Raw genomic sequence first — 23,364 nt, 5'->3', positions numbered from 1 at the left:
GAAAGGGCTTTGTCCCCCCCTGAGCACCAAGTCCCAGTGGGTGACTCTTCCTGAAGCCCCTCAGGGGCCTGGGACACCCCCGCCCACTCCCACAAGGTGGTGGCCTGTGGCTCTACCCTGCTCTCTGCCATTTGGTCGCCTGCTGGACCTCACAGCTCCTCAGGGCTCTCCCTGCGCAGGTGGTGCAAATGGCCTGGGAGGTCCTCCCACCAGGCCCCAGGCACCGAGGCTGGTGTCCCTCAGGCCCACCTCTGGAGGACATTCTGAGGGCCGGGTCAGTGCAGCCTGGACATGCGCATGAGGAACCCAAGGCCAGCTCCCTGCTCAGGGCGAATGAGGGGTCCTGACCCTAGGGTGGGGACGGATGATCCTGGGCAGTGGGACAGCTATCCTCCATGCCTCCCCACACCCCCTTCCCCTCTGGGGTGCGTGATGCAGGTAAGGGGGACGTCACCATGGCCTGGATTTGCATGTCCCTGATGGCTAGGGATGGCGAGTGTTTTTCCATGTGCCTTTGGCCACTCGAGTGTCCTGTTGAAAACTGTCCATCCAGGTGTGGCCCCTCTCACTGGCCTGTTTTCTTGCTCTTGAGCGAGGTCCTGTGTGTCTGGGACCCAGCCGCTGCCAGACGGTGAGGGTGAGGACCCCCATCCTCTGGCCTCTCACTGCCCGATGCCTTCCCTGCTCTGCAGAGGCTCCCGGCCTCACGTCCCCCTCTGCCTCTCTGGTGTCCACGGCTGTGTGAGGCCCCCCCTGACCGTTGCCTGCACCGCGTGGAGTCTGCGCCGTCCTGGGTCTCCCGTGAATCTTCCGTCCACTTGGGGTTGACATTTGCATGTGTTGTGAGAAGGTCCGACTTCACCCCCTGCAGGTGGACGCAATGTCCCCAGCACCATTTACTGCAGAGACTGCCCTTCCCCATGCGCAGTCTCAGCCCCTGTCACCCAGCTCTGCTGCTGTGACCGAAATGCCCGGCAAGAGCCATTAGAGGGGAGGCAGGGTATGTGAGCTCATGGTCCCCAGGTGCAGCCACCTTCGGCAGCGCAACCGCTCTGGGCCCAAGTGGGGCAGCACCTCCTGGTGAAGGGCCCAGTGCAGGGCCAGAAGCAGAGAGAGAGAGAGAGAGAGAGAGAGAGAGAGAGAGACGGAGGGAGGGAGGGGGGAGAGAGAGGGAGAGAGGGGGAGGAGAGGGGGGAGGGGGGAGAGAGGGGGAGGGGGGAGAGAGAGAGGGAGAGAGAGAGAGAGGGAGGGAGGAAGGGAGAGGGAGGGGGAGAGAGAGGGAGAGAGGGGGAGGAGAGGGGGGATGGGGGAGAGAGGGGGAGGGGGAAGAGAGAGAGATGGAGGGAGGGAGGGAGAGAGTGAGAGAGGGGGGGAAGAGAGAGAGGGAGAGAGGGGGGAGAGAGGGAGGGAGGGACAGGGAGAGAGGGAGAGAGAGAAGGAGAGAGAGGGAGAGAGAGGGAAAGGGAGAGGGAGGGGAGGGGGGGAGAGGGAGAAAGGGGAGGGGCCTCAGGGAAGAGGCACCTTCCCAGGCACATCCCAGTGGCCTCCCCGGCCACACACCCCCTGCACACAGTGACACCCCGTCAGTTCCTTTAAACTGGGACAGGCTGACCAGGTCACATCTCTCACAATCCTGTCACCTGAGCACACCTGCATTAACAGGAGTGCTGGGGGACAGCTCACATCCAAACCACAGCAGCATCTTTGTTGGCCAAGTGCGCATGGCCTCCTCTGGGCCTCTCCTGCCCCTGCCCTCTGCTTCGACACCATCTTGGTGCCATCTCAGCTCTGTAGCTCCGTGTGCTTTGGAGCCAGCGCTCAGGGTGTGTCCAGCTTGGTGGTTTTTCTCGATGGCTATTTGGGGTCTTCTGTGGTTCCAGGAGATTCAAGTGTCACTTTTCGTTTCTGTGAAAAGTGCCCCAGGAATTCTAGTAGGATGCGCTCCGCTCCGTAGCCAGCTGCTGAGCAGCAGGGACCTTTAACCACCCCTGGCCGCGGACCAGGCCGCTTGCCTGTCACCTTCGGAGTCTCTCACGCTCAGGGGACGGGTCTTTCACCTCCTTGGTTAAATCCATCCTGAGGCGTTTTACCTAGGACTCTGATGCTTCCCAGTGGACAGCTTTCCTGGTCTTTCCTCATCTTCACCAACTGTGCAGGAAGGCCTGCGCCCCCTGTGGCCCTGCGCCCCCTGTGGCCCTGTGTCCCCTGTGGCCCTGTGTCCCCCATGGCCTTGTGTCCCCCATGGCCCTGTGCCCCTGTGGCCCTGCGCCCCCTGTGGTCTCTCCCAGCCCCTCTTCTCTGCTCTGCCTGGTGGGAAGCTGCATCCGCAGGGTGCTGGGGTCTGCTGCCGCTACCTCGGTGCTGGCCATGCTATCCAGGTCACCCAGTGAGCTCGTCTGGGTGCAGTCCATGGAGCCAGCCGGTGTTCTTGATAAGTGTGGGGTTCTTACAGTGTCCCCAAGGTTGTGCACCGTCACCACTAGCTCCGGACCTTCTCATGACCTCCACGGGAAGCCCTGACCGGAGCCCTCGTTCCCACCCCTGGCCACCCCGCAGCCCCTGGTCTGCTCCTCGTGTCTGTGGACCCGCGTATCCTGGTGTTGCATAGACTGGATGCTGTGTGTCCTGAGCATTGGCTGATGCCACGCACCAGGCTGCTCCCAGGCACCCCCGCCGTGGCACAGACCAGCTGCCCGCTTCTCCTAACGGTTGGACAGTGACACTCCTTACGAGGACCGTCCTCGGTCTCTTCATCCATTCGCCAGCTGCGGACGTTTGGGGGTTTATGTTTCTTGGCTATTGAAAGTCCTGGCGCTGCGCAGGTTCCCCGTGGCCACGTCTGAGCCTCTCTGAGCTCACACCAGGAGTGGGCATGGGCTCCCGCAGCCACTGTTGGACCTGGTGGTGGAAGGGCGGGCTTTGCTATGTGACCCGACAGGCTGTGCCTTTGCAGGCTGGCACACGGGCTGGCACACGGGGCCGGCACACCGGACTGCAGGTCCCTGCAACAGCTAACTGCAGGAGCAGGAGCAGGAAACCCAGTGGCGGGAACAGAGCAAGCCCTGCAGGCTGACTGCAGTGAGAGTCCCCCGGCCGCGGGCCAGTCGTGCCCATCTAAGGAGCGCGGACGCCCCTCCAGCGGGATTGCACCAAGGCCCTGGCCCTGACGCACTCCAGAAGTGAAGCCCTGCGAGCTCGGGCTCAGGCTGGGAATTCTCCTCCTGCCGTTGTGCCACTAACACAGTGCTGCTTGCAGGCCCCGGTGTCCCGACCCCACTGCCCACGAGGGGCTGCCCACTCACAGACACCACGTGCGAGGCTCTCCCTCCCTGCTGACTCCTGCTGTGGTCTGTTTCTATTCAGCCGCCCTAACGGATGCAAAGGCTCGGGTTCATCCCCCAGTCCCCCTCCCAGCCCGGCCCGGTGGGTCAGTCCCTCCACGTGGGCCGTCTGGCCGTCGCTCTGGGGCGGAGACGCTGGCCGCTCTGAAGGCTGGATGCTGCTGTGCTGATCCCAGGTGGGTCGCAGCTCAGGGCTCTCCCACGTGCCCCAGCGCCCCCTGCAGACAGGCCACGCGGCCACCTCCAGCCAGTGACATGGGAGGTCAAGTGAGGTCACCCTGCAGGGCGGGCAGCCCTCCTCCAGCCCTGCTGCCCTGGCGCAGTGACCTAGGAGGCCATGTGACCTCTGGAGGAGAGCCACAAGGCAGACCACGACATTGTGAGAACTTAGCCTTTAACTGATGTCCTGGTCCACCAGGAACGACCCCAACCAGGCACGTGGCCACCAAGCCCTTGGCTGTGCAGGGAGGAGCAGCGTGGCCAGTGGCTGCAGGACAAACCTTGTCAGTGGTGAGGCTCCTCTTCCTGGTGGGCCTGGGAGGTGGCAGGAGCACGTACAGGTCAGCCAGGGTGGGCAGCCCAGGCCTCACCACGGTCACCAGCAGCCCCTCGGGAATACTGGTTTCCTGCAGGGACAGACAGGCCACTTCAGCCCTCTTCTTCTCCTCATCCCTGACACAAGTCAGACCCCCAAGCACACCCGCTGTCCCCTCCTGGACGGAGTCCTGGTCGCTTGTCAGGTAAGCCACTCCTGTCCCTGCAGGAATGTGGCTGGCCCTCGACCCCAGGTTGCCCTGTGCCGCCTCCTGCCCCCCAGCCCCCCCGGGCCTGCTCCCTGCAGCCCACTCCTCATACCACAGCTGAGGGCAGCCCCCGCTAGTGAGCTGCAGGTGCTGGCCAGTCCTTCTCCTGGTGCTGACCTGGCGCTCTGGCCGCGGCCTGACCCTGCGCCTCCTCCGCCCGCTCTCCCTGCCCACACACGGCGGCACAGCACCACCCTCCGCCCTCGGCCTGCTCCTTGGGTCCTGCCTCGGGGCCACTGCAGGCCCTGCCGGCTGCTGAGCTCCTGCCCCCACCACCACCCAGGACCACTGTGCCAGCCTTGTTCACAGGACAAGCGAGGACAGCAGGGGTCGGCCGGTGACAGCCAGGGTGGCTCTAGGCTGGGCTTGTCTCCCTGGGGCCACCTTCTGCTGCCCTGGTGGGCCACCTCCTCTGCTTTCCGTGAGCAGGGCCACATCTGCTCTGCCCTGTCCCCAGCACCCATCTCGGTTTTGAAGAGACTCTGACCCTCTGGAGGACAGTGACTGGACGTAAGCTCACAGCCGACACTCCACAGGTGATGGCATCCCGTCCCTGCCCTTTGAGGTGACCCTCTTGTCCTGCTCCCCACCCCAGCCGGCCTGTGCCGCAGCCCCACAGCCCTTCCTGCCCTGGGCCGCGGCTGTGGCTTCTTTGGAGGCAGAGGCCCTGGGGTGGGAGGCTCTGGGCCCAAGCGGGCACCTTGGAGAGCAGCCGGGTGACCACCAGGCCCACATCCTCCCTCCACTCGGGCGTGCTGGGGTTGTAGGCGTCCAGGTCCTTGGAGAACTGCAGAGGCACCACCTGGAATTGGTCTGGAAGGAGGCAGAGACAGGAGCACAGGTCAGTCCTGGACAGTGGCTCTGACTCCTCTGGGGAGGGCAGCCAGGGCAGCCCTGGCTCAGACCCCAGCCGCTGTCCCCATGATCTGGAGCAGGACAGGGCCTGGCTCTGTAATTGAGCCCCTGTGAGCCGGCTGTGGCAGGGCGTCCGGGCAGGGCCCATCTCACTGAGGTCCACGTGATAACAGAGGTCTCGAGGATGACAGTGACCAAGATGAAGACGGTGGCGCTGAGTCAGGAGGGGGCGTGGTGCAGGGAGCCCCCCTGAGGCACCCCTCAACTCACGGGGCTGTGCTCACCCCACGAGGTCGGCCTCTTCTCAGGAGTCTAGGGTTTCCAACTGGCCTGGTCTCCCCACCAGATTAAGAGTTCCTGGGGGGCCCAGGCCCAGGCATTTCCTGCTCCTGCAGTTCCCAGGGTCCATGGCCCAGACCTTTATTCTAGAGTCACCAGAGATAAACTGTAATCACTCCGTTTATTTCTGAGCCTCTGTTTTCTCTCCTAGGCAGTGAGGGGAAGCTCTGCAGGGTGACGGCTCTGGGGACAAGTGCTTTCTGAGATGTAAACCAGCATGCCACACTGAGGGTAGTGATGCCACTCAAAGCTCCTGCTCAGCCGTGAAGGAAGAAGACCATGGGCATCGTCCTCCAGGGAATGGGGGCCCTCGTGGGTGGCCTGGCCTCCATACATTGGGAGCACTAAACATTTAACTGATGGCTGCTGTCCACAGTGGAGGCTGTTTTTAAAGTGGGTGAGGTTTGTCAGCATGTTGATGGGGGCGATAACATGCTGGTGGGGCTCCTCCCTTCTTAGGTCTAATTTTTCCACTGGAAGGGTTTCCCACAAGGGGCTGAGTCTGGTGAGCACGGATAAGTGAGGACGAGGGTTCAGAACAGGAATCTCCACTAGGTCCCTGGAAGGGAGTCCTCTTACTTTAAGGCACAATCATGGACAATCCTCAGAGGACTGGTTGGGTGCTTCCCCTGGAGGAAGGCAGAGCTGGTGCCCAAACCTGGTCTTGCTGCAGGTGACTGCGTCAAGTCACTCAGCCACGTCCTTGCTCACGTGGGGTGAGGGCCCCAAGTCGGCTTTTAAGGATGGGGACCCTGAGGGGTGTGGAGCTTGTGGCTTGTGCACCCTGGTGACCTGCTCCCCGAGAGGCAGGATGCAGGACCACACCGGCCCCTGGGGACTCACCAAGCACGCGTACCACCCTCGAGTCCTGCAGCACAGAGTTCCCGCAGGCAGCCTGCACCGTCACCCGCACGTCACCCGCGTCTGCAAACCGCGTGGTCACAGAGTTATCCAGGGAGAGCAGGGGCTGCGGGGCACAAGAGCGCATCAGGTCCCGGCTGGCAGGAGTGGGAAGGCTGGTCCTGTGTGGCTGCCGGTGACAGGGTACTGTGGCCTCATCAGCAGGTGCACCTATGGAGGCGCTCTGCGGTGGCAGAGCCTGGGATGCTGGGAGGCACCACAGGTCACATGCTGAGCAGGGGCTTGCTCTGGGGCTACTGGTGGGGATGCAGGTCCAGCAGCCCTTCCCGTCCCTCCTCTGTGGGCCTTTCAGGAGGCCTGTGGGGCACCGCCAGCCTGCACAGCGTCCAGGGCCTCTGCCCACCCCACGCCTAGCTGCTGCGCGTCATCTCAGACCCAGCACCCAGCTCAGGACCCCTGTGGCAGGGCGGCATGAGGGTGGGCGGCAGTGGCACCTGAAGACAGGAAGGCTTGGACACAGGGGCTCTGGGGTGCAGGGGGCACAGGGGGCACAGGGCACTCAGCCAGAAGTGGCCAAGTCGGCACTCGAACCCAGAGCTCCTGCTTCTTCCTGGGCCCCTGAGCCCACAGCCCCTCCGTCCCGCCAGCCCTCTGCGAATGGACCCTCAGCTGGTGCTTGCTGATGAGGGACAGGTGCCCCCCAGCTCTTGAGGCCTCAGCCTGAGGATGGACAATCTGCCCTTCTGTGAATTGGTCTGTTTCTGCTCAAGAACTCTCCATGGCTCCCCACTGCTCACGGTGTGCAGCGGGGCCTCCAGTGAGGTCTCTGAGACCTGTGTCACCCCAGGTGAGCTCCTTCGCCACCAAGCGTTACCTGACCACTCACCCCTGAAGTGGTGGCCCCTTCTGGAGCCCTCACATGCCTCACCTGTCCCTTCCTGTGACGCTAGGCACACCCTGACTTGGGTCAGCCACTTCGTCTTTCCTAAGAAGAGCCAGGGGCTGGTCTGACCACCCCATGTGCATGGAGTAGACGGGCCCTGAGCAGATGCCCAGAGATGGTGTTGAGCAAAGCCAGGTCAGACGGGTCCCTCACGTTGGCCCAGGAAGGGCACTAGGACTGGGGAGTGAGTTGCACACTGTCCCCTGCTGCTGGATACCTGGGCAGCGTCCTGCCCTGCTCAGCACCCCAGAAGGGAGCCTGCAGGTACGGGGACAAGAGGGGCCAGGGCAGCTCACCTGCAGGCTGTGGCCAATCCACCAGTAGAAGACAGTGAGATTGGGGTTCAGGGGCAGCAGCACAGCGGTGAGGTTCACCTCCTGGTTGATGCCAACGACAGGAACCACCTCCAAGTAGAGTGCCTGCAGGGGGGCTTCAGGGCCCCGGAAAGGTCAGGGTTAGAGGACTGCAGGACACAGGGCATTTCAGAAGATGTTTTGGTCATTGTCACCATCAGTTTTATTGCTACCTCACCACCACATCAGCTTCCTCATCATTCTCATAACCATCACCATTATTATCACCATCAAATCACCATCATCATCACCACCATCACCATCATCACCTCCCATCACCATCATCATCATCACCATCATCATCACCATCATCACCATCATCATCACCATCATCACCATCATCATCACCACCATCACCATCATCACCATCATCATCACCACCATCACCATCATCATCACCATCATCACCACCACCACCATCATCATCACCACCACCACCACCATCATCATCACCATCATCACCATCATCACCATCATCATCACCTCCCATCACCATCATCATCACCACCATCACCATCATCACCTCCCATCACCATCATCATCACCTCCCATCACCATCATCATCACCATCATCACCATCATCATCACCACCATCACCACCATCACCATCATCATCACCACCATCACCATCATCACCATCACCATCATCACCATCATCATCACCACCATCACCATCATCACCATCATCATCACCTCCCATCACCATCATCATCACCATCATCACCATCAACATCACCACCATCACCATCATCACCATCATCATCACCATCATCACCATCATCACCATCATCATCACCACCATCACCATCATCACCATCATCATCACCACCATCACCATCATCATCACCATCATTACCACCACCACCATCATCATCACCACCACCACCATCATCATCACCATCATCACCATCATCACCATCATCATCACCTCCCATCACCATCATCATCACCACCATCACCATCATCACCTCCCATCACCATCATCATCACCACCATCATCATCACCACCATCACCATCATCACCACTATCATCACCATCATCACCATCATCATCACCACCATCACCATCATCATCACCACCATCACCACCATCACCATCATCATCACCACCATCACCATCATCACCATCATCATCACCTCCCATCACCATCATCATCACCATCACCACCATCACCATCATCACCACTACCATCAATATCATCATCACCATCACCATTATTACTACCACCACCACCATCCCTGTCATCACCACCATCATTATCACCTCATCACCATCACCATCATCATCATCACCACCATCACCATCACCACCATCACATCACCATCATCACCATCACCTCCATTACCATCACCATCACCATCACCATCACCACTATCATCACCACCATCACTAACATCATTATTACCATTACCACCATAATCACCACCATCTCCATCACCATCCTCACTGTCATGGCCATCATCACCATCATCATCACCACCATCATCACCACCACCACCATCATCACCATTGTCACCATCATCATCACTATTATTACCACTACCACCATAATCACCACCACCATCACCAGCATCATCACCACCATCACCAGCATCATCACCGTCACCACCCCCATAATCCCCATTGCATATCACCATCACCACCCTTATCACCATCCCCAAGGGACCTCTTGTGCTTCTCCAAGGACCAGAATGTCCCTGTCACAAGGAAAGGCTCTCAGTTTCAAAGAGGTGCTGGACTTACAGTTGACCTGGACAAACAGCACCGCCTCATCATGCCCCGCCATGTTCTCTGCCCTGACAGACACGCGGTAGACGCCAGGACTCTCGTATCGGTGCCGGATGGACTCTCCAGTTAGTGTGAGGTTCACGTACATGGCCTTGAAGCCATCCCCAAGGTCCACCTGATACTTGGTGGTCAGGACATCTCCCTGCAGGAAGCACCAAGAGGCCACTCAGAAGTGGCCCTAGAAGCTGAGGGGCCAGCTCAGGGTCACTCACCCACTAAGGACAGGTCTGGTCCTGCCCTCAGCATCCCAGCCTGAGTGAGCTGAAGGGACAGTCAGGAAGACTTAGTAGGGGCCATGGTCAGGGGTGCATTTCAGAACAGTTGCCCAGCTGCAGGTGGAGGAGGAGGACATAGGTGGTGTCAAGGGAGGGTCCCGGGGGAACCCTAAGGCCTGGGCCTGGTCATGGAGCTGGGGGTGAGACGAGTTCCCCCATACTGAGTAGGGCTTCTGTAATGTGACCAGGACATCTCGCTCTGGTTCCCGAGTTTCTCTTTTGTCACCCTAGGTGTGCAGCAGGGCTGTGGGGAGGAGCAGCCCCCTGTGGCCTCCTCACAGAGACACTGATCACCTGAGCACTCCCCACCATGAGCAGCCTCCTCCTGACACCCCCCCCCCCACGTGCTGGAGAAACAGCAAGGGTCACAACTTGGGCCTGCAGTGTCCCCAGAGGCTCACAAAGCAGAGGCCTGGTCCCAGTGCAGCAATGTCCAGGGTAAACTCTGACCACGTCTGTGGATCGATCCATTGATGGCTTCATAGCTGAATGGCCTGCTGGGAGCCTCGGGTGGCGCGAGGATGTAGGGACACGCCCTTGGGCTGCTTCTGCTCAGAGCCCCGTCTCTCCACCGCCCTTCTCCATTTAAGTCCACACTCCCCCTCGCTGGCCCCCTCCTGCCCTCCCTGCCCCCTCCCTGCCAGGCCCCTCCCTCCAGTGCGTCCAGGAAGCCGCGACCCAGTGACAGGGGGCTATTGCCAACCACTCAGTGCACCCTTCATGCACCCCGGCAGGTGTCGAGTTTGCAGAACACTCCACATCCGTTATGTTCACCAACTTCTCCACAAAGACGGTGGACCAGGTTGGACAGTGTCCCCCAGAGTTCATGTCCACTGGAGCCTCTGAATGGGACCTCACTTGGAAGTGGGGTCTTGGCAGAGGTAAGCAGTTAAGATGAGGTTGTCCTGGGGTGGGGCGGGCCCTGAACCCGCGTCCTTACAGGGAGGCAAGGGACATGCGGGTGCAGAGCAGGAGCCCTGTGGATGGCGCAGACCTTGGCGTTTCATGGCCGTGCACAGCCCACGGAGCCCTGGGCCCCTCAGAAGCAGCAGGAGGAGAGCCTGGGCTGCTGGGGGCCCCCCAGCAGTCGTCTGCCGACCCGACGCCCGTGCTGTGATGGGGAGTCCACGGCTGCCGCAGGGTGCTCCTCCAGGGGGAGCAAGGAGGGAAGCCGTCCGCTGCTTGCTGCTCCGGGAGGGAGCGGGCATCCCGGGCAGCCGGCTCTACCTGGTTTCTACGTGCAGCTGCCCGCGGGCCGTGCAGCGGGCGACACTTCCTGTGCCCATTTCTCCTGTGCACGTGCTGCTGGGGCAGACGCCTCCCGTGTCGCTGGCCGTGCCCAGCTGGCTGGTGTCTCTCGGTGGAGTCCGAGGTGGCTTCCTCTCTCTGGGCTGCAGGCTTTCAACTCCCCGAGGGCCTGTCCCAGAGCCAGTGCCTTGAGGACGGGCCAGTCTGTCCACTTCCCTCTCGGCTGTGCCCTTCCTGTCCAGCCTAAGGACTCGGGCGGCATCTCAAAGGTTTTCTCTGAGGATTTTTCTAGAAGTTTCCATTTTCTTGTTCCATCTCAGCCCGGGCTCCCTTCTGAATGTGTCTTTGTGTCAGCGGTGAGGTTGGTGGTGGCCTTGTCCCTGGAGGGAAAGGCCGTCCCTCCCACACTGGACCCTTCTGCCCCATGGGGATCCGTGGCGTCTTCCCGTGGGTCCAGTCTGGGCTCTGCCCCAGATCTTACTGTTGGTCCTAGAGGCCTCAACACGGACTCCCCTAATCCAGGTCTGTCTCCAAGCCCAGCGTGGCCCACGTGTGTGTGGGTGTGCGACTGCACAAACACCTGCGAGTGTGTGAGTGTGCAGGGAGGGGATGTGGGAACGTGTCCATCAGCGAGCTGGTGTGTGTGGGGGGCACGCGTGTGTATGCCGTCCCTCCCTGGCCCCCAAGGAGGTCAGCAGGCTCTTCCAGGCCAGGGGTCCCCGGGGCCCATCTTCCAGGAGCGCCTCCCAACCCCGCGTGGGCTGTGGAGCAGGCCCAGCAGGCAGCCAGTGCACAGCCTGGGAGCCCGGCCCTGGGCAGGCTGGAAAGCAGGCGTGGGCCTGAGAGGGGCAGCCCATCTGCACTCTGGGTAGGAGAATCCGTACCTGGGGCCCAGCTGCCAGGCTCCAGGGGACAGCAGATGCCACATTTCCAGGAAGGCTGTCCTGGGTCCACTGAGGGTCTAGGTGGCCCCAGGTTGGCAGGGGGAGAAGCCCCCCGCCGACTCAAGACGCTGCTATGACCAGAGACCCCTAGACCTGCCCCAGGGTGGCCTTCACGCCCCAGAGTGACCTGGGAGCCAGTCTCAGTCCACAAGAGGACCTGGCACGGGCAGGAGGCAGAGCCAGGGGATGGCCCAGATCTGGAGCAGACCTGGTCTCTGTCTACTCAGAGTGCCTGAGGCCTGACGCCCTGGCCAGCTCTGCCACTGTGACCATGTGGCTTTAAAAGAGCAACTTCGCCTGTCCAAGCCTCAGTCTCCCCACTATCAAGCAATGGTCAGTGGCTGAGTGACTGCCACGGCTGGGCCTTGGCCTGGACCAGCCCGCGTCCTCCTCAGCCCTCGTTTCTGAATTGGCACCAGAGCAAGGGGCCTGCTTTCCAAGCCCACAGAGCTCGTTGTCACAACCCGAGCCACCTCTGTGCCACCTTGAAGGACATTTAAATAAAGCAGATGGGATCAGGAGGCCACCCTCGATCAGCCCTGTTTGTCTAAAGGTCCCCTGGGAGCCAGAGTCTGGGGACCCTCTCCCGGCAGGGAAGGCCATTCCAACTGTCCTCTGCACTTCTCTGCATGTTGAATTTCTTGAATATTTGTAAGTTTTCTGTTTTCATCTTTAAATTTCCTACAATGAACATTAGTTATTTCTATAATCAGAAACGTAAGCATGTTACCTATTAATTTTAAGACTAGAAGGAAATGCAAGAATTAATCGTTCCTTTGGAGAGCCGAATTTTGATGATATTTGTATTCTCAAAATATTTTACAATGAACGCATTATTTTTAAAATCACAAGGAAATGTAACGCTTGTTCTAAAGTAAAAACAGGTTGGGAGACGGGGACGCACTCGTCGACATACCTACGTGTCTGTGTGCAGATACACGTGTGTGTGAGCTAGGTTTGTGTCTAGTCTTGCACATGCACATGCACAGAACTCATTTTTGATTGTGTGAGTATAATAGGGATCTTCTTTAACTTCCTGCTTTTGTTAGGATTCCAAATTAACTAGATCCATATCATCAGAGAGTGAAGAAGTCCCCCTGCCACATGACAACGGGGGGGGGGGGGCTCCCTCCTGCCGCTCCTTCCACCCCCTGTGTCTGTTTCTCTCCCAGGTGCTGTCCCAGGCCCGGGGCGGAGGTCCCACCCACCGTCCCTCCTGCAGGCTGCAGCAGGCTGGGCTCCACAATGATGCTCCAAGCTGACACACAGCCCCCCAGAGCCACCCCGCAGGTGACAGCACGGGCCAGCCGCTCACCTGCTCCTGCCGCACCATGAACAGCACGTCCTCTCCGGGCCGCACGGCCACCGCCTCGCCGCGGATGCTCACCCGCAGGCCCCGGGGTGGGGTGAGGGGGCACTGGAGCTGCATGGGGCTCTGCTGCAGGTCCACGCCACCCTCGCACACGTTGGACACCACCTTACGGTACCTGGGTGGACAAGGGAGGGTCAGGTGGCACCGGACGGGCAGTGGATGGGGCAGAGATGTGTCACCCAGAGGTGGCCCTCGGCCTTGACCTTAGAGGCTCCGCACCCCACCCTGTGCGCCCTACTCTGCCTGTAACGCGAGAACGTTGGGGCTCGGAGGGACGAGGGTCTGCTTCAGAGGACCGCCTCGCCTGGGCCTGAGAGCAACACCCATGGCCACCGCTAGCTCCTGGGGGGCGAGGGCCAGTCTGGATTGGCTGGTTTTGAGGGGAACATGAGGAGGGTGCCCAGGGGGACCTCCAGCCGTGGACTTGCTGTCACTCCCTGGGTGGTCCAGGCAAGAGTGCCCTCCTCATGGGCCCTGTCTCCCTGTGGCCTCGAGAGCCAAGGGACACCTGTTTCTTAGGTGCCAGGTCCTGGGATGGGTGCTCCCAGGCAGCCCTGTCCTGGTGGGGCAGACTGTCTGGTGGGAGGAGGAGGCTGCCTACCTCCCTCACGTGGATGTGGAGCCCGGTGGACAGCACTGCCCGGGGCACCTGGGAGCTCATCCCTGGGGGGGTGTTCTAGCCACACCTGGGGGGAGCAGGTAGAGCCTCGCAGGCAAGGGGACCAGGTAAGGGGACACCAGGTACAAAGGCCCTGCGGTGGGTGCGGGAGCCCACAGGTAGGAGCTGGTGGAGTGGACAGGGTGAGGCCGGTAGGCGAACCTGGTGGCCCTGGGAACCCTCCTAGGAGACCACTGGAAACCCCTGCTCTAGCGGCGCCCCCTCCACATGGTCACTGTGTGCTGAGCACCCCTCTGGGAAAAGTGGGTGCCTGTCTCGGAGGCTGGTGGCCCTCCTGTCCTCAGGACCCAGTTCTCCAGTGTGGCTCAGCCACCAAGTGAATATTCAGATCTTTACCAGGCGAAGCCCCTTTAATTACTGACTTGAAAGAAAACACGTTTCTCTGAGGGCTGTCTACCTACAGCTCCTCAGGGCCCACGTGGGCAGGTGGAACCCTCCGCCCAGATACGGATGAGAGGCCCTGTTTGCCAAACCCTGGGGTGGGTGGGAGATGGATGGATAGATGTGTAGGTGGGTGGGAGGGTGGATGGGTGGATAGATGTGTAGGTGGGTGGGAGGGTGGATGGGTGGATAGATGTGTAGGTGGGTGGGAGGGTGGATGGATGGGTGGGTGGGTAGATGAGTGGGTGAATGGGTGGATGGATGGGTGGGTGGGTGGGAGGGTGGATGGGTGGATAGATGTGTAGGTGGGTGGGAGGGTGGATGGGTGGATAGATGTGTAGGTGGGAGGGTGGATGGGTGGGTGGGTGGGTAGATGAGTGGGTGAATGGGTGGATGGATGGGTGGGTGGATGGGTGGGTGGGTAGATGAGTGGGTGAATGGGTGGATGGATGGGTGGATGGATGGGTGGGTGGGTAGATGAGTGGGTGAATGGGTGGATGGATGGGTGGGTGGATGGGTGGATGGATGGATGGATGGGTAGATGGATGGAGGTGGGTGGGTGGATGGATGGGTAAATGGATGGGTGGATGGATGGGTAGATGGATGGAGGTGGGTGGATGAATGGATGGATGGGTGAATGGGTGGATGGGTGGGTGGATGGGTGGGTGGTTGGATAGGTAGGTGGATGAATGGATGGGTGGGTGGATGGATGGGTGGATGGATAAGTGGGTAGATGTACAGGGGGGTGGATGGATGAATGGGCGGATGGAAAATTGGGTGAATGGGTGGATAGGTAGATGAATAGGTGAATAGGTGGATAGGTGGAGGGGTGAATTGGATAGGTAGGTGGGTGGGTGGGTGGATGGTTTGATGGGTGGGTGGGTGGGATGACAGGTAAGTGGTTTGATGGGTGGATGGATGGGTGATGGGAAGAGGTCAGGGTGTGTCCTGCTGAGGCCAAAGCCTGCATTTTCTGGCCCTGCCTCCCGTTTTCTCAGGTTTCCCAGGGGAAAAAGTGGAATTTCTTCATCAGGTTGTGGGCTCCGTCCTCTGGGAGATGGGACCTTCAGAGGAAGCGTGTCTGGGACTTCCTGAGGCTGAAGGTCACACACAGCTCTGTGTACCCAACATTTCCACGTGAAGTTGGTGTTTGGAAGCAATGTGCTCAGCCCCTGGTGGGGGAGAGGCCATGACTGCCACCCTTGCTGAGCCCCTCCCTCAGGTTGTCCTTGTCACTGAAGGCTGCAGGACACCCACATGAGCCTGGGGGGAGTCTGGCGGGGAGGACAATTGTGTGAATGTGACCATACCTAAGGTTTTGGCTCTGACAGAGGGGGGCGTGGCTCTGGGGTGAGATCAGGGAAGGCTTCTTGGAGGAGGTGCTGTTGAAGCTGAGACCCAGGGTGGCAGTGCCACCAGACCTGGGGCACTGAGTTGTGTATGGGGGTGGGGTGGGGGTCCTGGGCTGCAGGAGCTCTGGAAGACAGCAGGAGCACTGCTTCTCGGGGCCCGTGGGCCTTTCCTCTCTGGTTCTCTGCTCAGGCCTGGCTCAAGGCAGCTTTCCCCTGGGCTGGCCCCTGGGGCTTCAAGGGACCTAGAGCCTGGTGACAGCGCCATGCGAAGCACAGCACCCCCACTTGGCTTGTCCTTCGGCCCCCTCTCGGGGTGGCGGCAGTGGGTGGGCCCGGGAGCCTGCTCTCCCTGGGGTGGCGGGGAGCCCCGCGCATGCTCACCCGAGGCTGCTGGTGTAGGTCTGGCCCAGGGCGCAGTCCTCAGGAGGTGACAAGGGATTGAACCAGAAGTTGGCAGAGCACTTGTTGGCCGACTCCGGGGAGGGTGAGCGCTCAAACCCGTAGTCACTGTGAGGAGCCAGAACAGCGGTCAGGCAAGAGGCACCGGTGGGGAAAGCAGCCTGCCAGGGCTGGGCAGGGCATGGGCCTGCATGTCCAGGGCCTGCAGAGCTCCTGTCCGTGGGGACGCAGGGGCGACCCACACAGCCTGTCCCAGAGCAGGAGAGAGGCCTGACCGAGGGCAGGTGCAGTCCAGAGCGACAAGCCCCAGGTCCCAGAGGGCTTCCTGGAGGAGGATCCAAAGATGCCCCAGACCTAGCCCTTTCTGTCCCAGCACCCCCAGAGCAGGGCGGAGGCCAGCGCCTGCTGTGGCCAGCTCTCCAGTCTCACCCGGCCACCTCGGCCCTATCCTGTGTATCAGAGCTCAGTCCCCAAGTCCAGGGCCCCGGGAAGGAGTGTGAAGAGCAAGCCCACATGGAGGTGCCCACCCCGGAGGCCCCCGCCACAGGGAGGGCCTGGGGACGGGCCATCATGGGGGTCTGCGCCCACCAGCCTCCTTGCCCCCTCTAGGGCACTGCTGAAAGCCACCGGCCTCTCCCCGCTCTGCTCCAACCTGCCTGTGGGCTGCGCTGGCCTGGGGTGAGCGCCCGCCTGGCACGTGCCAGGCCCTGGGTTGGTCCTCAGCGCCCCACATGGATGAATAAAACAAAGTCCATCGACAACTAGAAAACGTTTAAAACCCCCCAAACAAAAACCAACCCCTGTGGCCGCCCCTGCCCCCGGGACCCGGCCCCCCAGGACCGCCCCACCACCCACCCCGCTGCCCAGGCCCAGCCTCCAGCTGAGGACGGCACTCACCAGAGGAAGTCCGAGTCCCGGCACGGGCACACGCGGGACTTGAGGGCCGCCGTGAAGCTCCGCCCCTTCACACACCAGGACGTGGGCTTCCTCTTCCGGAAACTTCTCTGCTGGCCCATAATGCAGCCGTCGCCCTGGTGCAGGGGCGAGGAGCTGGCATGAGGCAGCGGCTCCCTCCCAGGGGTGCAGGTGCCGGGGGCCCTGCAGCTGGCTCTGTCCCAGGCAGCAGCTGGAGGGGACACCCCATTCACAGAAGGGGACACTGAGGTCCAGCAGAGGACAGGGTGGCCTCCCTCTAGCCCCACTTGTGAGCATTCATTGTGCATCTGCTATCTCTTAGCCCTGGCCGGGCCTAAGGTCCAGAGCTGCTGGACAGGTGGCCCCTAAGTTCCCCTTTAACCCCCGGGCCACAGAGCGGGGAGGCCACTCCCCGAGGAGGACCTCAGAGATGCCCAGAGCACTCACCCCGTCCCTGCAGCAGGCCCAAGCCGTCACGGGGTCTGCTGGGCCAGGCGTGGGCAGGCTCCAGAACCTTCCCCTAGGCCCCTCTGCAAGGTCCGGCTTGGCAGAGAGCCTGGCGCAGGCTTAGCCAGAACCTCGCCCCACACTGGACCACCCTGTGTCTAGTGGACATCCTGTCACCTGTCAGGTGGTGTCTGGCCCTCAGCAAGGACGCCTGGCCACAAATCCTACTTGCCCACACCTGTCCATGTTGAGCCTTCTCGCCCACCGTGGGCCGCAGGGCAGTGGCACCTCTGTAAGGGTCCTCAAGGAAGTATCCTGTCCCCCCATCCCCGGGTCAGTCATCTTCCTTTGACATCCCTGCCCACAACCCCAGCGTCCTCCAGAGCGGCCTGCTCAGCACTGCTGCCCCCGCAGGTGGGGACTGTTAGCCCGTGTGCCCAGACCCGCCTGTGCGCTCCCTCCCGAGGGCCGGAAAGCCCAGAACCCTGCTCGGTGGCCGGAGCAGCCCAGGCACGAGGGATGCGCTCAGAACACCAGAGGCTGGTGTGTTGGGTCCTCTGTGGACGCCCTGGAGGAGGAGAGGTCCCGGCTGGCCAGTGCTGGGGCAGGTGGAGGGGCGGGGCCAACAGTCCTGGCCGCACCTGGAGGTTGGTGAGGTCCCAGGAGCTGTAGTCCTCCTCAGAGCACTGCCTAGAGAAGGAGGGCCGGAAGTCCACCTTGACCAGCTCCCAGTCGGAGCGGAAGCTGATGTGGCCGAAGACCCTGCGGGGGAGGGGGAGCACCGCCTTGGTCTGGCCTCTCTGCTGGGCACACGTGTCCCCACCCCGACTCGGCCCATCTGCACCAGGGCTCAGTGAGGCCGGCCTGCTCTTGCGGGGCTGCAGGCGCTGGGCCAGCCTTGGCAGTAGGGTCCCCAGAGACCGTTCCACAGCTCTGGCTGGTCAGGGCGCTGGCGTGGGCCATCCCACCCACAAGGCCACCCTCAATGGCGGGGAAGAGCTCCCAGCTGGCTGCAGCCCTGGCCTCCTGGCTGTCCCAGGGCCATCCACAGCCCCACCCAGCTGGACCTTGCACTATGTCTTGTAGAAGGACCCCAGACAGGTGGCCACTCTTGGCCCCGTCCAGCTTGTCCCAGTCCTGTCCCTGCCTCCCTCGGCCTGAGCAGTAGAGGGTTCTGTGCCCAGAAGCCGGTTTCCATAGCTGGCTCTCATTCCAAAGAGAAATAATGCACCCCAAGCCCAGCTCAGAGCAGGCAGGGGAGAAGGGGCAGCAGAGTGCTCCGTGGGCTCAGGAGGGCAGAGCCTCACCTCCTTGGTGTGTGCCCACCGCCCACACCCTGCAGCACTGACCACAGCAGTCCTCGGGGACGCTGGCCAAGTGCCCTCTGCTCGCTGTGCAGTGTGGACGGGCCACCTCCCCCTTGGGTGGGAGTCGAGCGTCCCGCTCACCACCAGGAAGGAGGCCCGTGGCACATGCGACCCCTGGGCCCCCGGCAGCAGGCTGGCCCCGGTCCCGGCTCCCGCCCTGTGCCAGGAGGCTGAGGCCCGGCCCTGCTTCCCGGACCCCAGGACTCTCCGCCCTGCTCCTCCCCACGTGCAGAGCAGACGCCGAGGGGGGAGCCTGTGGCACCCCCAGGGCACGGGGAGAGGCAGGCCGGGCAGGGCAGCCCTCGTCCAGCCCCGGCCACTGTGGGACCACCCAGCACAGCCTCTCCCCATGGTCTTGAGGGCCTCAGGGCACATGGATTCCCTGCTCTGCGGAGCCCTGCCTGGCCCCTGGCCACTCACTGCTCACCTGCCCTCAGCAAAGCCACGTTCCCTGTCCCCAGTGTCCCCGGGCCTGTGCGCACATGAAGCCCACAGGAGGCCCCCCTGACGTCCTGGGAGGGGCCCGGCTCACAGGCAAAGTGGCACATGTGGCTGAGAGAGGTGCCAGCTGTTCACATGGACAGACGACCCTGGGCAGTGGGTGAGAGGGCCGGAGGCGCCCAGCGCCTGCCCCCCAGGACAAGAGGCAGGCGTGAGGACAGAGGCGCCTCAGGGCTCAGCCTGGGGGCCCCAGTGCGGCCTGCTGGGTCCCAGCTCTGCCGTCCCTGCACGCCTCCCTGTCCTGCAGCCAGCGCCCACGTCCTGACCAGCATCTGTCCCCAGGCCTCCCCGCCCTCAGCCAGCGCTCACGTCATGACCAGAGTCTCGTCCCCAGGCTCGCTCAGCAGGCCGTCCACGAACACGGAGGTGCTGGTGAAGTTGTGCGTGCTCCAGGTGAGGCCCTCGTCCACGCTGAACCTGCAAGAGGGCCGCAGTGTCCAGGGGAGGCAGAACACACCTGGGACAGTCCACCCCCTAGGGCCCAGCCACTGTCCCACGGAGGCCAGCTCCGCCTCGCCCCTGCCTCGTGCCCGCTGGCTCCGCCCCAGGCACCCCATCTGCAGCACCCAGGTACCCTGCACCCCTGGACGGCAGCACGGCCGAGCCCTGGGAACGTCTAGTTCAGCCTGCCCAAGGCTGGGCCTGGCCAGCAGCGTCTGGGCCAGACAGGTCCAGCGTCCTGGTCCTGCGGCCTCCCAGGAGGGGCCTTTCAGACTGGAGGTTCCAGCCTCCTGGCAGCCCCGGCTGGGCCTCTGAGACCAGGCTCACCTGGGGCACTGGCCACAGCTGCCCTGGCTCCCTGCCTCCCTCCCGCTACCAGGGACCCGTGGGTGAAGGTCCCTCTCGGGGAAGGGCCCCGCCCCTCCCCACACGCTGTGCTGCTTCCCTGTCTCTGGTCTCCTGAGGGAGGACCGAGTCCAGCTCCAGGGTGCCCCGGGAAGGGCTTGGGAGGCAGGTGACACCCAGGACCTGGGGCCCATGGGGACAGTCCTGGCTGTGGTCTGTGCCCCCCTCCACACCCACAGGCCCCGTGCTGGCCGCCACGTTACTTGAGGATCTTCAGGGGGATGGAGGTGTCCTTGATGGCTGCGATGACCCCGCCGTGGTCCAGGTAGAGGATGTGGTGCTCCTCCTCGAACACCTGTGGGCATGGCGGGCACTGAGCACAGCACTGACCTGCCCACCTGTGCTGGCCACAAGAGGACGGGCCACGGCTGGAAGTGAGTGTCCCCAGGGTCCCCGTGTTGAAGAGGTGGGCCTCATGGGAGGGAGAGGGACCTGCCCTGACCCTGCCAGGCTCACTGCGTCCTGTCTGGCAGTGAGATCTTCTGGCCCACCTGCTGCCACCTGCGGATGCCCACGCCTGGCCCCAGAGCCTCCGGAACTCCAAGCCCAACAGGCCCTCTAGTCGGCTGCCTCAGGAACGCTGTCACATAACGCCAGGTGGACTGTGCAGGGGTCCCCTGCCTCTGCCCCGAGGACTGGTGCTCAGTCGGCACAGCCCTGCCGCAGGGGGCGCGGCCAAGGTTTTCAGGACAGATTAAGTGAACGTGCTGAGCGGTCTGCACAGGGGGCGGGGGGGCTCCAGGAAGTGGAGAGCCGGCCAATCTCCCAGGGAAGTGCCCCCCAGGGGTGTGGGGGCAGCAGGTGCAAAGGCCCTGGGGTTAAAATGGTGGTCCCCCAGGAGAGCGGGGCTGACTGAGACTGGAGCTCTGGGGGCCATGCTGCCCCAGGAGGCCGTGGCTCTGAGTGTCAGCGCACCATGTGGAAGGCCAGATGCCGAGGCCTGCAGGCCGTCTACGAACACGGAGGTGCTGCCCATTCCCTCCTGGAAGCTCCCCTGGGTGCTGGGAGTGGGCAGGGCGTGGAGACTCGTTGACCTTCTGAATGAGGACTTCTCCTTCTGGAGAGGGCGAGCCCGTGCCCCCCACTCCTGCTCCAGGTGGCCCAGCGGCTCCGGTCCCACCAGGCTGCCCCCAGGGTCGGAGCCTCTGAAACAGCTGGGAAGAGGCCCAGTGGGAACAGCTGACCTCTAGCTCCTGTTTCACTCGACTCCAGGTCTCAGGGGGTCGGGGCGGACGGATAGGACAGAGGTGACCTTTAGAGACTAGACGGCTTCACTGGTGTAGTCAAATAGGAACATCACAACACAGCAGACCTCTCTTGCCCTTTTCAAAACCCCTTGTTTCCTGCATGTTGTTAGAGGGATGTCAAGGCCTTAGGCTGAGATGGCAGGTGGACTTTGCCTGCCCGGGCGGGTGGCGTGCTGTCCAAGTGTCACCCGGGAGGGGCCCCGGCTGTGAGACTGCCCCAGGGACAGGGCTTTGAACACGTGGGCGGGGGAGGTGCAGGCCCAGGTCTATGTCACCTCTTAGCCACTTTGAGCAGCGCTGTCATCCACGAAGCCCCCACCCCAGGAGCAGCGGTCGGCAGAGTCCTGCAGGATGGGTGTGGGTGGGCACGGGCCGCTATGCCTCCTTACCTGCCGCCAGCTGCGCCCGCAGTCCGCTGTGATGTACATCTCCTCTTTGTACTCCACCAGCTGTGAGCCCAGGTTACCTGCCCCAAGGCAAAGGGACAGCATTGGGGTTGGGTCAGCCGCTGCCACTGCCAAGGTCGGAGCCCAGCACAGCCGTGCCCAAGGGCTGCCTGGGCTGCACCTCCTGCCACCTAGCCACCAGAAGCGTGTCCCCTGCCGTCCTCTTCTGATGTGGACCTGCTGGGGATGCTGGGCTCTGGCTGGTCCCCCCTGGGGCAGAGAAGACTCCGCCTGCAACAGGCCAAACTCAGGGCCCAGCCATGGCCCAGGTGTGCCCGGAGCTGGGCCAGGGCCTCAGGCGGTTCAAGAATGAGCAGGTGTAACTTGGTGATCAGGGACAGCAGCGCGGGGGCTGGGCAGGTAGTGGGCTCAGGGCAGCCCCCAGCCTGGCCGGGTTTGCTTTAGGAGAGCAGGAGACCAGGGGTGGGAGGCGAGACCCTGGGTGGAAGGCAGGGTCAGCCCCTCCAGGTGGGTGTGCAGCCCCTGCTGGGTGTGTCTGGGGGAGGGGGAGGGCGCGCAAGCCTCCACCTCTGTCCACTGGCCTGAACCCTGCCCTGGGTGGACAGGGCTGGCCCTGCTACAATGGCCACTCGGGCTCACAGAACCCTGAGTATGCGTTGGCTTGGAAAGAGCCTCCACCCAGGACCTCGACAGCCAGCCAGCCTCTGAGGCAGGGTGACTCAGAGGGAGTGGAAAGGAGACCAGAGGGAAGGGACATCAGCACCAGCCTCGCTCCCCCAGGTCTGTGCCCCCAGGTCTGCTCCCCCAGGCCTGCTCCCCCAGGTCTGCCCACCCAGGTCTGCTCCCCAGGACTGCTCCCCCCAGGTATGCCCCCCAGGACCACTCCCCCAGGTCTACCCCTCAGGACTGCTCCCCCCAGGACTGCTCCCCCAGGTCTACCCCCCAGGACTGCTCCCCCAAGGCCTGATCCCTCTGGGTCAACTCCCCCAGGTCTGCTCCCCCAGGCCCACTCCCCCAGGCCTGTATCCTAAAATGCCCTGGACCCTCAGTGTAGGGGATGCACTGCCAGCATATACCCATGTTTTCTTTGAACTAAATAGAGCCGGGGAACACCTTGTAGGGACTTAGGAGATCCTTCATTCTGAGTGTTGCCTCTTGACTGGGTGACGTTGACCTAGAGGTCTGGGAGAGCCAGACCCCAGGCCCCGGCCCGTGCTGTGATCCAGCTGGTTGGGCTCTCCAGGCCGACCCCACCCCCACACTTCCCAAGCTCACTGTTTAGAGTTTCCTCTAAAAAGAGGAGCCCAGGACCCCCAAAGTGTCTCACTCCTGAGCATCCACCCTCTTTGTCCCCGCGAGTGCGGGCTCTGCTCTAGGGTGCTGCCCCGGGAAAGTCCCTGGCTTTCTTAGGTAGGTCTTTGTGCTCTGGAAGCGTCCAGGAATCCCTTTCTGTGGGTAAGTCAAGGGACTGTCAGGGCTTGGTGGAGGGCCCCTTCTCTCTTCTCGGGAACCTCCTCAGACCCCTCTCCAGTGACCATCCCTCCATCGTCCACCTGTCCACTCCTCTTGACTAATTCCACCCACTGACCCATTCCTGCACCCGTCCCTCAGCCATGGCTGGCCACCTCCTTCTGCCAGCCCCGTGCTGAGCTGGGCGTCTGAGAGGAGTGATCAAGGGTCCGCTCCTGGGGGCTCTCCCT

The 23,364-nt window shown here is 62.3% G+C and overlaps 1 protein-coding gene across 2 annotated transcripts in view; it reads right to left on the bottom strand.

Annotated features, from left to right (window-relative positions):
* Sorcs2 (sortilin related VPS10 domain containing receptor 2) overlaps positions 1 to 23,364 on the bottom strand; it is a 403,770-nt gene that overhangs the window by 8,579 nt on the left and 371,827 nt on the right. For both annotated transcript variants that reach the window (XM_046423462.2, XM_046423461.2), the window contains exons 12-23: positions 21,647 to 21,723; positions 20,214 to 20,305; positions 19,474 to 19,581; positions 17,938 to 18,058; positions 16,832 to 16,965; positions 15,917 to 16,042; positions 13,067 to 13,238; positions 9,240 to 9,426; positions 7,439 to 7,572; positions 6,182 to 6,305; positions 4,845 to 4,957; positions 3,842 to 3,967 (exon numbers count right to left, since the gene is read on the bottom strand). In XM_046423462.2, the coding sequence (XP_046279418.1) occupies positions 3,842 to 3,967; positions 4,845 to 4,957; positions 6,182 to 6,305; positions 7,439 to 7,572; positions 9,240 to 9,426; positions 13,067 to 13,238; positions 15,917 to 16,042; positions 16,832 to 16,965; positions 17,938 to 18,058; positions 19,474 to 19,581; positions 20,214 to 20,305; positions 21,647 to 21,723 (1,514 nt within the window). The remainder of the gene's footprint in view (positions 1 to 3,841; positions 3,968 to 4,844; positions 4,958 to 6,181; positions 6,306 to 7,438; positions 7,573 to 9,239; positions 9,427 to 13,066; positions 13,239 to 15,916; positions 16,043 to 16,831; positions 16,966 to 17,937; positions 18,059 to 19,473; positions 19,582 to 20,213; positions 20,306 to 21,646; positions 21,724 to 23,364) is intronic.

Source organism: Marmota monax, unplaced genomic scaffold, assembly GCF_021218885.2.
Source record: "Marmota monax isolate L192 unplaced genomic scaffold, Marmota_monax_Labrador192_F-V1.1 WCK01_AAM20220418_F8-fsc00009, whole genome shotgun sequence".
NCBI lineage: Eukaryota > Metazoa > Chordata > Mammalia > Rodentia > Sciuridae > Marmota > Marmota monax.
This window is presented reverse-complemented; position numbering and strand designations above follow the sequence as displayed.